At 33.5% G+C, this 13080-nt stretch overlaps 1 protein-coding gene across 4 annotated transcripts in view; it reads right to left on the minus strand.

Annotated features, from left to right (window-relative positions):
• The window catches only part of LOC106470999 (neuropilin and tolloid-like protein 1), a 169922-nt gene that overhangs the window by 24669 nt on the left and 132173 nt on the right, over positions 1–13080 (minus strand). For all 4 annotated transcript variants that reach the window (XM_022400480.1, XM_022400470.1, XM_022400477.1 and 1 more), the window contains one exon: positions 2046–2207. In XM_022400480.1, the coding sequence (XP_022256188.1) occupies positions 2046–2207 (162 nt within the window). The remainder of the gene's footprint in view (positions 1–2045; positions 2208–13080) is intronic.

A 13080-nucleotide genomic window follows, 5' to 3' on the forward strand; every position in this document is an offset into this window, starting at 1 on the left:
AAATGTCACACCTGAACGCTCACATCCTTTTTAATTATGTTTGAAATTATGAACATTGCTCAACATCATGAAAATTAAACCTTATTTTCAATAAGCAATCCTGAAAAATATTTGGGGGTGCTTAACTTTTTTCCAGGTGTATATAACCGCAATTAACATAGCTAACATACCATCTTTAGGAGGGGTAGCTAACAATAATTCTATATAATACAAAAATGCCCTTTAAAAACAAATTACTCTCAATACAAAAATAAGCCTTTTAACATATATGCAAACAAACCTGAAAAAGTGTCTTTAAACAATGACAAGCTTATTAAGGAAATATAAGAATATATTTCTTCATTAGAAGGTATTGACCAATCAAAAACAAAACATACTATTATGAAACCCTTTAAACAAAAATAGCAAGGAAAACCTATGAAACAAAACGAATACACAAAATAAAGCTCTTAAAATCATGCTAAAATAAAGAGTTTAATACAGTATATAAACAAGTACTAAGTTCTTTATTATGAATATACATCAGATCACAGCTACAACACAAAACAATACCAGAACAAAAACCTTTTTAGTACAAAACTTAACCAAAATGAAAAGGAATGTGCCTGATTATTTACAGCAACTTTGGATAAAAAAGAAACTCTTGAGACTTGATTCATTGACGATAGATTTGTAAGGAATGAAAGTACGTTAAACTGTGGAAAAGTTGACACGTATGAGTAATAACGGTATAGATTCGTGATTTATCTTATGTCTTGCTGTTCTATATATACCATTTCAGCAATAAGTTTAATCAAAATTTTGAGGCACACTTTATCGTTCCTTTCACACTTGCACATCAAAAGTACTTCAGTCTGACTATAGTATAATGATTCAATAATCTTACAATCTGCAACTCTCTTTTCTGGAATATTTTACCTTGTGAAGCTTTCTTGGTTGCTACTAACTCCCCAGTATCTACAAGTTGAGTCTAGTCAATCACAACAAGAGAGTCATTTCCTCACTCAGATTTCAATGGAATTGTTTTTGGCCAACACTTGCGAAACAATAAATCAAATTGTGTCTTTCTCCAAACGTAGTGGGAGTCTAGCCTTTACTCATATTTCTTTCCATAAAATTCACTACCTGCTCAATATCTAAATGTCTTGTTTGTTTTGTTTTTTTATTTTCGTACAAAGCTATTCGAGAGCTATCTGCACTAGCCATTCCTATCTAAGAAGTGATAGACCAGAGAGAAGGCTAGTAAACACTACCCATCATCAACTCTTAAATTACTTCTTTTACCAATGAAATGTGGGAATGACGGGCATATTATAATGCCTCCACGGTATTCTTGACCATTTATAAAATGACGATTATCCCAATATCTGCCCTTTCATATCCAGAACAATTACTATCATGATCAAATCAAGAACTGGCTTTCCTGATCATATTTTTAACGATTACTGTCGTGATTAAATTACAAAATGAATACTTTAATCATACTCTGAACGATTACTGTCATGACGAAGTCAAGAACTAGCAAAATTATGGGGTGGCATTTATAATGCATGCAATATTACAGAGATATGTGCCTTCTATATGGAAACAATGAACAAGCTCAATCGTTGTCAGTGTATTTATTAAAAACCTCTTGTCTAATATTGGCCACTAGTGCATTTATTTTAGACTTTTCTGTCCAGAATTTGTCATCGATGTATTTACTTTAGATTTTCTTGTCCAGAATGTGTTGATGTATTTACTTTAGACCTTCCTGTCCAATATTGGTTGTCAGTGTATTAATGGTGCACGACCTTTCTGGTCAGTAATGACTATCAGAATGTTCATAAAAGACTTTATTAGTCACTTTTAACTGTCGCTATATTTATGCATGACTTTCGTGATCAACCACTGACGTATTTATGCATGATTTTCCTGATCAATATTGACCACAAGCATATTTATGTGTGATCTCCTTGTTAAGTACAAATCGATGGCTATTTCTTTATGAATTGGCTCAAAAGTATTTACAATGTTTAATGATTATTTTGTGACTCGAAACTCACCTTCTATGTGCTTGATGCATTCAGTGTTATTAGGATATCTCTTAGGGAAACGAGGTGAATAAAACTCCATTCTCTCTGGATTTCCAACAGTGAAGTTGAAACACGCGATCGCTTGGTCAGTTTTATTCATCTGAGTAGCTCGAAACCCTAGAACATCTTTGGCTGAAAAAAACAAAGAAAAAACACATGTAAGATACTGTTAGATTAAACACAATTATTCAGTGTAAGATATTAGAACATGATTCTTGACTGAAAAGCTCTGATCCACTAAAATGATGACATTCTTGACCGCTTATAAAATGACAATTATCCCAATATCTAGTCTCTCATACCATGAACAATTACTGTCATGATCAAATTAAAAATTGTTTTCCCTGATGATACTCTTAGCGATTACTGTCGTGATCAAGTTACGAAGTGAATACTTTGATTATACTTTGAATGATTACTGTCATGATCAAATTAAGAACTGGCTTTCCTGATCATGCTCAGAATGATCACTCTCATGATGAAGTCAATAACTGGCTAAGAAAAATGTGGGGTGGTATTTATAATGCACTTAATAGTTGAGAGATCATAGTAGGTAAGGTTCTGCGTCCCCTAACTGGAAACAATGAACAAGCCGAATTTAATTTCATCCCAAGAACTTGAAAAAAAATGAAGAAATCCAAAAATTACTTGACATAGAAAAATGTGTAAAATTTAAATACTATAACATCTCAATATTTGGGCTGTCCTATCTGTTTCACAGTTTTGCCAAGAACTAAAAAAAAAAAAATAGCTCATTAAGATCTGTGTTTCTTCGAAATGGAAAAAAAACAAACTGTAAGAAAATGTAACAATTTAGATAATAACGTTTTATTCTTTTGAATTCGAGCCTTTTGCTCAATCACCGAAACTATTGCCGATTTCGAATTATTTGCCAACAAGCGAAGGTTTCTGTTTTAATACTAAAAATGTGCTATACTGCTGTGTTCTGGGACAACAACAAATCCTGTAAATTAATCATCATCCATACGTGTCTCTAGTTGGCCTTAGGTTGTTGTTTTAGCGCAAAGTTACATAATATCCTATAAGAGCTTTGTCCACAGCGGGAAATGGAACCCAGGATTTTAGCGTTGTGAGTATATAAACTTACAGCTGACCAACCGAATGACTGGCGTAAGGATCGTAAGCAGTAGTTTAATTTCCTGGCGACTTCAGAAACAAATAAATAAACATCTTTACGAAAAGACTGCTTATAAATAAAGTACTATAATACGGAGTTTATGCTGTTCACTGCCTACATATCATAACCAGTATTTTCAGAGTTTAGGCGATCATATAATTTCTGTATTACGGTTAATGTTACACACTTTTATAAAACACTGTTCTCAAAAACAATTCATTTCTTAAAGAATTAGCTATTTTGATGTTGTAGTCAATGTGTTTAAGTCTATATTGTTTTCGTTATGGGTCTCAATTCTGGACTCTTTATTTTTATGTCATAGGTATGTTCCGATTCTAGACTCTTTATTTTTATGTTATTGATGTATTCCAATTCTAGACAGTTTTTATATCATAGTACGTGTGTTTCAGTCTAGACAGTTTTTATATCATAGTACGTGTGTTTCAGTCTAGACATGTTTTGTGATTCTTAATGTAATACGCGTATGCAAATAGATCAAACTTTTTCACTCTACATATAACTTGTTATTTTTAATAAGAATTAATTAGTATGTGTAGTTCGTCTACGTTTCCTCGATAAAAGAGTTAGGAAACAGAAGCAGAATATGATCTAATTAGCATTCAAAAAGCTTTTTAGTCTTTTTTTTTCTAAAGTGCCTATTTTCATTACAGTCTGTCTTCTTTCAGTAAATTGTGGCCCCCCAGTGGCACAGCGGTATGTCTGCGGACTTACAACGCTAGAAACCGGGTTTCGATACCCGTGGTGGGCAGAGCACAGATAGCCCTTGTGTAGCTTTGTGCATAGTTAAAAATAACAACAACAGCAGCAAATTGTGCTTGTTTTCACTAAAGTCTAAATTTACATTAAAACCCTTCTGCTTATTTTCACTACAGTCGGATTGTATTCACAACAGCCTGCCTACCTTCACTACAGTTTGTCCACATTCATTAAAATATACTTGTTTTAAAGACAGTCTGTTTACTTTCACTACATTCTGCTTGTTTTCATTACAATCTGTCTAAATTCACTACAGTTTGCTTGTTAATATTTAAACGTGTCTGCTTTCACTACATTCTCATTCTTCTTCACTATGGCCACTAGTATGCCGACACTAAAGTTTGCTTTTTCCACTGTAGCTTGTCTGCATTTACTACAGTCTGTTTATTTTCTCTAAATTTGTTCGATTCCTTCGGTGAGCTTTGCTGCAAACACACACACACACACAGACGCTCTAAAGTCTATTTGTTTTTATTACAATCAGCCTACATACATTACAGTTTGCTTGTTTATATTTCAATATGTCTACTTTCATTACATTCTGCTTGTTCTCACTAAAGTATGTTTTTCTTCAATATACTTGTTTTCAGTAAAATATGCTTGTCCACATTACAGTCTGTCTACTTTCACTAAAGATCGTTTATTCTAACTAAAATTTACTTGTTTTCTCTACATTCTGCTATTCTCACTACAGTTTATCCAACAGTTTATGAATAATCTGTTTGTTCTATATTAAAATTAGAACTCCAGGTTATAACTAATCGTTGTATTCTATAGTAACATTGGAGTCTCTATGCTGTGACTAATCCTCTCTGTTTTAATATTGGAGTCTAGGTTATTACAATTGATTATGACGCTGTATTTTAAAACTGAAGTCTTATATTCTTGAGTGATGTGAGACTACTGTGACCCGGGTAAAACCCTCATAACTCTATACACGTGTCCGAGGTGGTTTCCGTTAATAGATGCTTTTGTTAGGTTTAGCTTTAAAGGTTCATTTAATATCAGACATATAACATGTGACGTTTACTTAGAAATTTTGACATTATACTTCTCAAGGTTATAATATGTATTTTTTTCACAGTAGTGCCGTACTTTTGAACTAGATGTTTATGGTGATGATAATGGCTGGAAACGGCTTGAATGGGTAATGAAGAAAAACTTTAATATAAGTTTAACATAACAGCAAATGTACAACGTTTCGACAAGGTTTTATCATCATCAGGTATGTTATGGTGATGATGTTTCATTCTGTTGGTTTGGTGGCTATTATTCTTATTCATTAATGGTATTGTTTTTATTAGCACCTCTCTAAATGATTTTCAAGTAACTAAACTGTTAGTACTGAAGCTGTATATCAATTTTTGCTGACAATCTTCCACATAACGATACCATAAACTCGCATGCCACTTCGCCCTATGACCTTCGCGGTCATAGTTCTAGCGCAATTTCCTCATGTGAGTGTTTATACAAGGTCGAAAATGACGTGATAGCGATATTGAACTTCCGGAAGCTCATAAAAACTACTCAACAGTGCTCCAGTTCGGAAATTCTGTACAGTGAGAAATAAATTCAGTTCTAATAACAGTTCTTAAACTGGTGTTGAGTTATCACCTGGTATCTGATATTTAATCAGCTCCTCTAAGTTTATGTGGATCATTTGTAAAGGTGAAACTGCTTTACACATTTTCAAGTTACTGCACATTCACAAAATATGCATATACAATTTTCTCAGATTTCTTGTACATTACTGCCAATCTCCATTTTAATTTATGGCTCCACTACTCAACACCTCACCCCTCCACCCCCCAAATCGTGACGTTAGCCCTACTTGAAATGTGTATGACTCCTCAATATTCTGTAGTTGAGAAATTTCGCAAAGCTACGTAGAGGAAAACTGCGCATAGCAATCCATCATTTTAAACTAATAGATTAGGGGGAAAACAGGCAGCCAACTCTTGGGTTACTATTGTCTGACGGAATATTGGGATTTGGCCGTTAATTTTATAATACAACCATAGCCCCAAATTGCGGAAGCAATTTTTTGGCAGTAGAACTCGAGCCAGGAATCTTCGAATTCACAGTCAGGGCACGCTAGCCTCTAGACGATGCTTAGCATGAAGGAAGTGCCATGAACATTTTACTCTTCAATAATCGGTTGAAAATTGGTTATGTCAGTTCTAGTGTAGTTTGCAAATATTTCCTTGGACAGTTCAAAGGATGTGAGTGATATAGACATCTTGCAAAGAAATGCTTACCTGTTTGTTTAGTGTTTGCCGTGCCCACACTGTGAATTCGAGATTCATGGGTCAGGTCCTGTTTTCGAAACATTGCCCTCAAAATTTGAGGCCTTTAAGTATGTGTCTGTCTGCTTAGTTGGACCAAAAGAGTTAAGAGCTGTTGTGGATGTTCGTTTGTTCAGTGGAACGCCAAAGGTTAGGATTACCATCCACTCAAATAATGTATTGACCTGTTCGTAATCTCTTTAATAAGCTAAACCAAAATTAATTTGAAGGGATAATTGTTTTGTTTAAACCGAAAGCTTGGATTTATGACGACAGGGAATTGAAGCTAAGTCCAGGTATTGACTTACAAACAGAAGAGCAAGATAATGCACCATCAATTCGTTTGTAGTTTTAGGCAGAAGTCGCTTTGTGCTGGAAACTCTCTAGAATACTTATTGCAGTACTTAAAGATGGATTATTTCTTTTTTATGTTCCCTTCTTTCATACAGTGTAACATACCAAAGTCTGCTCTAATTGTATCTTGTTCTAAAGTATTACATAAGACTAATGGCATAAAGTAAAAGTGTGCAAATTTGAGTAATTAACTTTAAGTTCTACATCTTCCTGAACTCAGAAGTTTTGAGACAGTTTTGATAAAGACAAAATTATTTTAAAAAATACCATTTACGAATCGACGAAAATTAGAGTAATTCAAGGACACTCAATGTAACAATATTTCGAAGTTTACAGATTCAAGTTATCATCAGTATAGTAGCAATTATAGTAGGAATGGGGCGGATACACAATACATGTAATATACACTATTTACTCACATACACCTTTAACAACCAAATATTAAATCTTCAAACGTATTTGAGACATCCCCAGGTGATAAACAAATCACAAACAAAACTACAAACATATGTATATAACCACTTGAGAAAATCAGCAGAACAGATAAAAAAAATTCACAAACCACAAATTTCTCAATTTCACTAACTGATTCACACTGCTGAACGCTTGAAGCTGTGTAACAAATAGAGTAATCATAGTTATAAGTACACCAAATACAACAATAGCACTGTAACCACGTGGTAGTGCTAGCATTTGTTTATACTAAACACCACCAAAAAGAAAATCTATTTGACGTACATCAGGTAATAGCTTGATGAAGGACGCCATTTTAAAATACATACGTCTGTTTGCTCACTTCGTATACTGAGTAGATGTGGTTAAGTAAAATTGTGAAAGGGTGATTTTGTCGATCTACAGCACTGTGTGACAAGATTTGGAAATTGTGAGTAGTATGGAATATGCCAACGTAGGATGAGCCTTGAGAGAAGCTTCACTATCTAGGCTAGAAGACAAGCTATGCTCTTTTGTTAGTGATTTATAATACGTATTATAGATTAAATCAAGTTTGCATTCATGAATCATTTAATATGTAGCGTAATATTATGGTGCACACCCACACTGATGATATACATACATGATATCAACACAAATGAATGAATGATGCATAAGATCATGTCATCTTGTATGAAAAAAGTGCATGAACAAGTGAAAAAATATTCAAAAAATAGAAAATGAGAAAACAAGGTAGGAATGGACACGGTGTAAAATAACTTCCTGTGTACAACCTCATAAGGGGGCGTGTCCAACATCCATTCATGCCTACTTCATTTTTAGGTGTTCATGATATTATACAACTTATGGGTATATATCTTTGTATTTTAATCCACATATATAGCTGTTGTACGAAATCCTGTTGTCTTCTCATGTAATTGCAAAAGGAGGAGCAAGAAAAAAACAAGTTATTGGTCCACATGAATATCTGATTCTTCTGGTGTCGTATAACCAGACTTTACAGTACATGTATTGCCTCCAATAGTTCGATTCACAGAAACCTCTAGTCTATTGTACGATAAGCATAATTAAATTTGATAAGTTTAGTTCACCTGGTTTATTGCATACAGGATAAAAGAATAAACGAAGTAGGCATAGACTGGATGATAGATGCGCACCTTGTGAGATTGTACAAAGAAAGTTTTATTACACCATGCCCATTCCTATTTTGTTTCCCCAATTTTTGGTGCACCCATTTTTTCACACTTTATAATATAGAATACAATAGCATCTCGATCATACATTTTGTGGGATATTATATTCTTCTTACTCGAATCCTGTATACGACCAGTAAAATTATTTTCAGGCTTATTTTGATGTAATGCTACACAAACAATCGACCTATATACCACGCTCTCAAGTATATGGTGTTGTATTGTATAACATATAAAGAAAAACTTTTCAAAAAATGAAATAAATGTAGAGATGACTAATATCAATCTTCCAAAAACAATGCAAACAATACAGTAGGGATGACGTTTGCATCATCCCTACATAATAGCACAGGCACACAGTGTAGTAGAATGTTAACATAAAAAATAATAATTAAACTCAATAGTAACTGAATAGTTATATGTATTGCTATATGTTAATTCTTGCTTGTGCTAATATGTAGGGATGATACAAATGCCACCCCTACTGTCTTGTTTGTATTGTTTTTGAAGGATTGATATTAGCCATCCTTACATTTACTTCCTTTTTTGAAAAGTTGTTTCTGTACATATTTGCTCGTTATTTTTAATGCAGTGTTTCAATAGACATAGAAAAGTTGTATTCCTAACTTAGTTCTAAATACAATGAAGTTCCAACTGTAATATTTATTGTTTATATATTATTGGCAGGTAATTCCTGTTTCACCTTGTCCTTAAGCTTTTTAAAGGAACTGCAAATGTTGATAAGAAAGCTAGCTTCAAGAGGTAATGATAACATTGTTTACACTAGAATTATGAATTTTTAAAATTACTGCTAGTTGTTAATAATATTTATAAAAGTGGATACTCCGTTTAAAACTATATTACCTCAGTGAAAGTGGTTGACACCATTGTTTTGGTTCTTGAGTTATCATGTAATAAAAAAGAAGCAGAAGAAAAAAGAACAAGAACTTTTTGATATGGTATTTACAGACATTCCCTGAACTTGTGACTCAGGCATTACATGGATATTGTTATAAAAGGGAACACTGTATAGTATTGTAAAGTTCTGATGACCTATTGAGGAGATATTTAGAATGTCATTTCGATGAACAATCCGAGACATCCCTACATAGGCAGTTCTGCCGCCTGTCTGATAAAACAACATGCTTCTACAGCTTGTGAAACTAGCAGGTTAAGACTCACTTCATTTTCTAAATAAACAGAGTTATAGATACCCTCGAAATAAACAGGGTTATAGTAAGTCTAGAAAGAAACAGACATATGGCCAGGCTCATGACTGATTATTGGCCTATTTTTCGATTTCGGGATTGTCTATGGGACTATTTGTTAATTTTGAGACTGCTAGGCCTGGTTCTTCATGTAGAGATTGAAATTACAAGTGCAGTACGATATGTATTTGTCTATACACCAAGGATTGACCAATAAAAAACATTTAGTTCGTATAGACTTTATAGTTTTTAACAAGTTATTCTTAGCATTGAATTTTATAGGGAGAACAATTTCATAGTTTCTAACACGTAATTTACAACACTGAAGCTCACAGAGTGAGTTACTTCTAATTTGTGACGTGTTATTCATACATTGAAGACCATTAAGAGTACTACTTCGTATTCATAACATCTTGCTCGTCACTTTGAAAGCTATAACAGGTTTATAGCGTGTCCTTTTAATTTGAGTTACATAACAGCTTACCCCCACATAAATTCCACCACACAACATCTCGGGATGTTTTCTAGTTTGTAATATTCGGGAAGTCAAATTTTAGATGTTGAGTATCTCGACCAAGCACAAAATGGTTTTTAGAGGTGTGTAGAGTATAATATGCAAATAGTTAGATTTTACTGGAGATTTAGTTCAATATCAGGTGAAATGTTATGAAGATTTAGTTCAATATCAGGTGAAATGTTATGAGGATTTAGTTCAATATCGGGTGAAATGTTATGAGGATTTAGTTCAATATCAGGTGAAATGTTATGAAGATTTAGTTCAATATTAAAGTAACTTACTGGAGATTTAGTTCAATATCAGAGTAACTTACTGGAGACTTAGTCCCATAATAGGTATGACTTTCATGAGGTAACAGGCTTAACTTTCTGGCTATTTAGTTTAATACACGATAACAACTGTAACTTTCTAGAGATTTAATTCCATACAAGATAACATGCGTAACTTTTTGACACTTTAGTTTAATACAAGATAAAAACTCTAACTTTTAGAAATTTAGCTCAATAAAAACTGTAACTGTCTAGAGATTTAGCTTAACGCAAGATAAAGAATGAAAAGAAAAACAGTGAAGTTTCTAATCGTGTATTATGTGGTTTTACTAGAATAAAATAAAAGTATTTGAACTGTCTTAGATAAGTCTAACATTAAGCCTAAGCCTGGGGATCGTCAGTTACAATATACGATTATTTGTAACAATTAGTTATGTCTTTTAATACATTGTGTTATTTCAAACACGAATTAGCGTGTAAAGCTTATGTTGCCGTTTCGTGTAGATTTACGTAACCTTCTCCAAGTGAAGGTTACATTCTTGTCCGTTCCATTTCTGCTTGAAAGCTACAGAAATTCTCTAGAGCAAAATAACACACGTTAAATGAGATATTTCATTTATACGGCTGAAAATTATGATCCCTTGAAAAGCAGACTTTAAAAACATACGAGTGAAGTCGTGAAAATTGCCATGTACTTTTTTTAACTAATGACGCTTCCTCTAATAGAGTATATATATATATGAGTTATTATTTGGAATTTGAAACTAGCGTTGACGAGTCTGTATGGTTTTGCATATAAAATAAGAGGAAGGTGCATAGTAAATGAGTGTAAGTCGTTATATGATAATAGTATTGATTCAGTCAACTCGGTCGTCTACATGGGAGGTTGAAGTGCATACGTTTTTTGTTTTTTTTTACGTGACTATACCTCCCACAGAAGATAGGAGTTCGGCGATGTTTTGGTTTTTATATTGATCTAGCTGTATCCACGGCAGAAAAAAACCAATAAAGATATTATTATTTTACTTTTCCTAGCGACAGAAGAAGGAGACTGTGGAAATGTGAACATGAATTTAACTACTGTGTCTCAATATTTTATGACTTTTAACAATGATCAGCCAAATTCACTGGAGAACAGGGATCGGGGATTTTTACTCTTTAACGGTGGTCAGCCAAAGCATGGGTCAAGGAGTCAGATTCTGTAATTGGACGGCGAAACACATGCTGCAGTCTGTTAAAAACGCACTAGGAAACACAGTTTAGAGTATCAAATTCTGTAAGTGGGCACTTAAAAACACAGAGCAAAATACAGGTTAGGGTGCCAGATTCTGTAAGTGGTCAGTCAAAAATATGTTGCAGAATATAGCTCAATAGCTCAGGGTGTCTAATTATGTAACGGTGGTCAAACAAACACTCGCTGTAGAATGCAGTTCAGGGCGTTTGGTTCTGTAGCGGTGGTTGGCCAAACATATCTTGCAGGATACAGGTCAGGATGTCTGATTATGCGGTCGTCAATCAAATACACGCTGTAGAATATTGGTCAGGGTTTAAGACAAACACGTACACATTCATAAATACGTATATAAAAATGTTCACACACACATATTCATAAACGTTCACACGCACATCTACATATACTCAAACGTTTATTCACACATATACATATATATATAATCAAATGTTCACATAAATATATACAAACAAGCAAACATTCGTACACACGTAAAGGTAACGGAAAGAAAAACAAACTTTGGGAGAATCATAAAGATATGCAACCACCCTCCCATTGAAAACTAGACTGTTATCTTGGATGTTGTTGGCATCCATATAATCGACCACCCAATGGCCATAAGTTATATGATCTACGAACAGACGCAGCAGAGTATTTTCTTCAGTCCCTCTCCCTGGAAATGATTATATATCATGCAGGGTTAGGAGCTTTAAACGTAGTCCACTGATCTTTATATCAGTCATGAACCATTCAAACTCAAGGCTGTGTTTAAAAAAATCTATATAAAAGTTCATTCTAGTTTAGGTTAGTAAGGCCTTAACATATTTCAGGGTGATTTCAAGAAATCGAATATGAGATGGTGAATTGGGTAAGGAGTAGAACTTATATAGGGAAGCTTTATGCAATGGTGAATAATTCGGAAAGGTAAACGTTCTTTCTGTAATTTGTTATGTTGTAGTTTTAACAGCGAATAAACAAGATGATGTGTTACTTTTAACATTCTAACTGTTCACGTAAATATGATTAAGGCTCTTGAAACGTTGTTTTATAATAAAACTATACCGTAAAACAACACTCCAGGCTTTGAAGAGCGGTGTATGAATACTTATCATCTACACGTTAATCATATCAGACTTTAAATCATGGCGTGGGAATACATATCAGTTACACGTTAATCATTCAACACTGAGAACAACAGCGTGAAATATATATAATTTACATGTTAGTCATTACAGAATGAAAACCAAGGTGTTAGAATACCCGTCATTTACACGTGAATAAAGTAGGCTTACAACCACGTAAGTTTCTGCACACATTTGCAAAATACTTTCTTATCAATAAGTTTGTGGTTTAATAATAATTGTTGTAAGTGTTAATATTGCAGTATACATTTACCTTCTGTTTTATCTAGACATCTGAGGATGTATATTTATTTCTTTTTATAAGGTTTTTTTTGGCTCAGTGTATTCTATGACCATTCTTGTGCATAGATTTCATAAAATAAATAAGAACATTCAACGTTTAAAAATGCACAATAATTTATTGTACAAGTTAAAAGTAAAAATATACAATTAAAATCT

The sequence above is a fragment of the Limulus polyphemus genome, unplaced genomic scaffold, assembly GCF_000517525.1.
Source record: "Limulus polyphemus unplaced genomic scaffold, Limulus_polyphemus-2.1.2 Scaffold109, whole genome shotgun sequence".
NCBI lineage: Eukaryota > Metazoa > Arthropoda > Merostomata > Xiphosura > Limulidae > Limulus > Limulus polyphemus.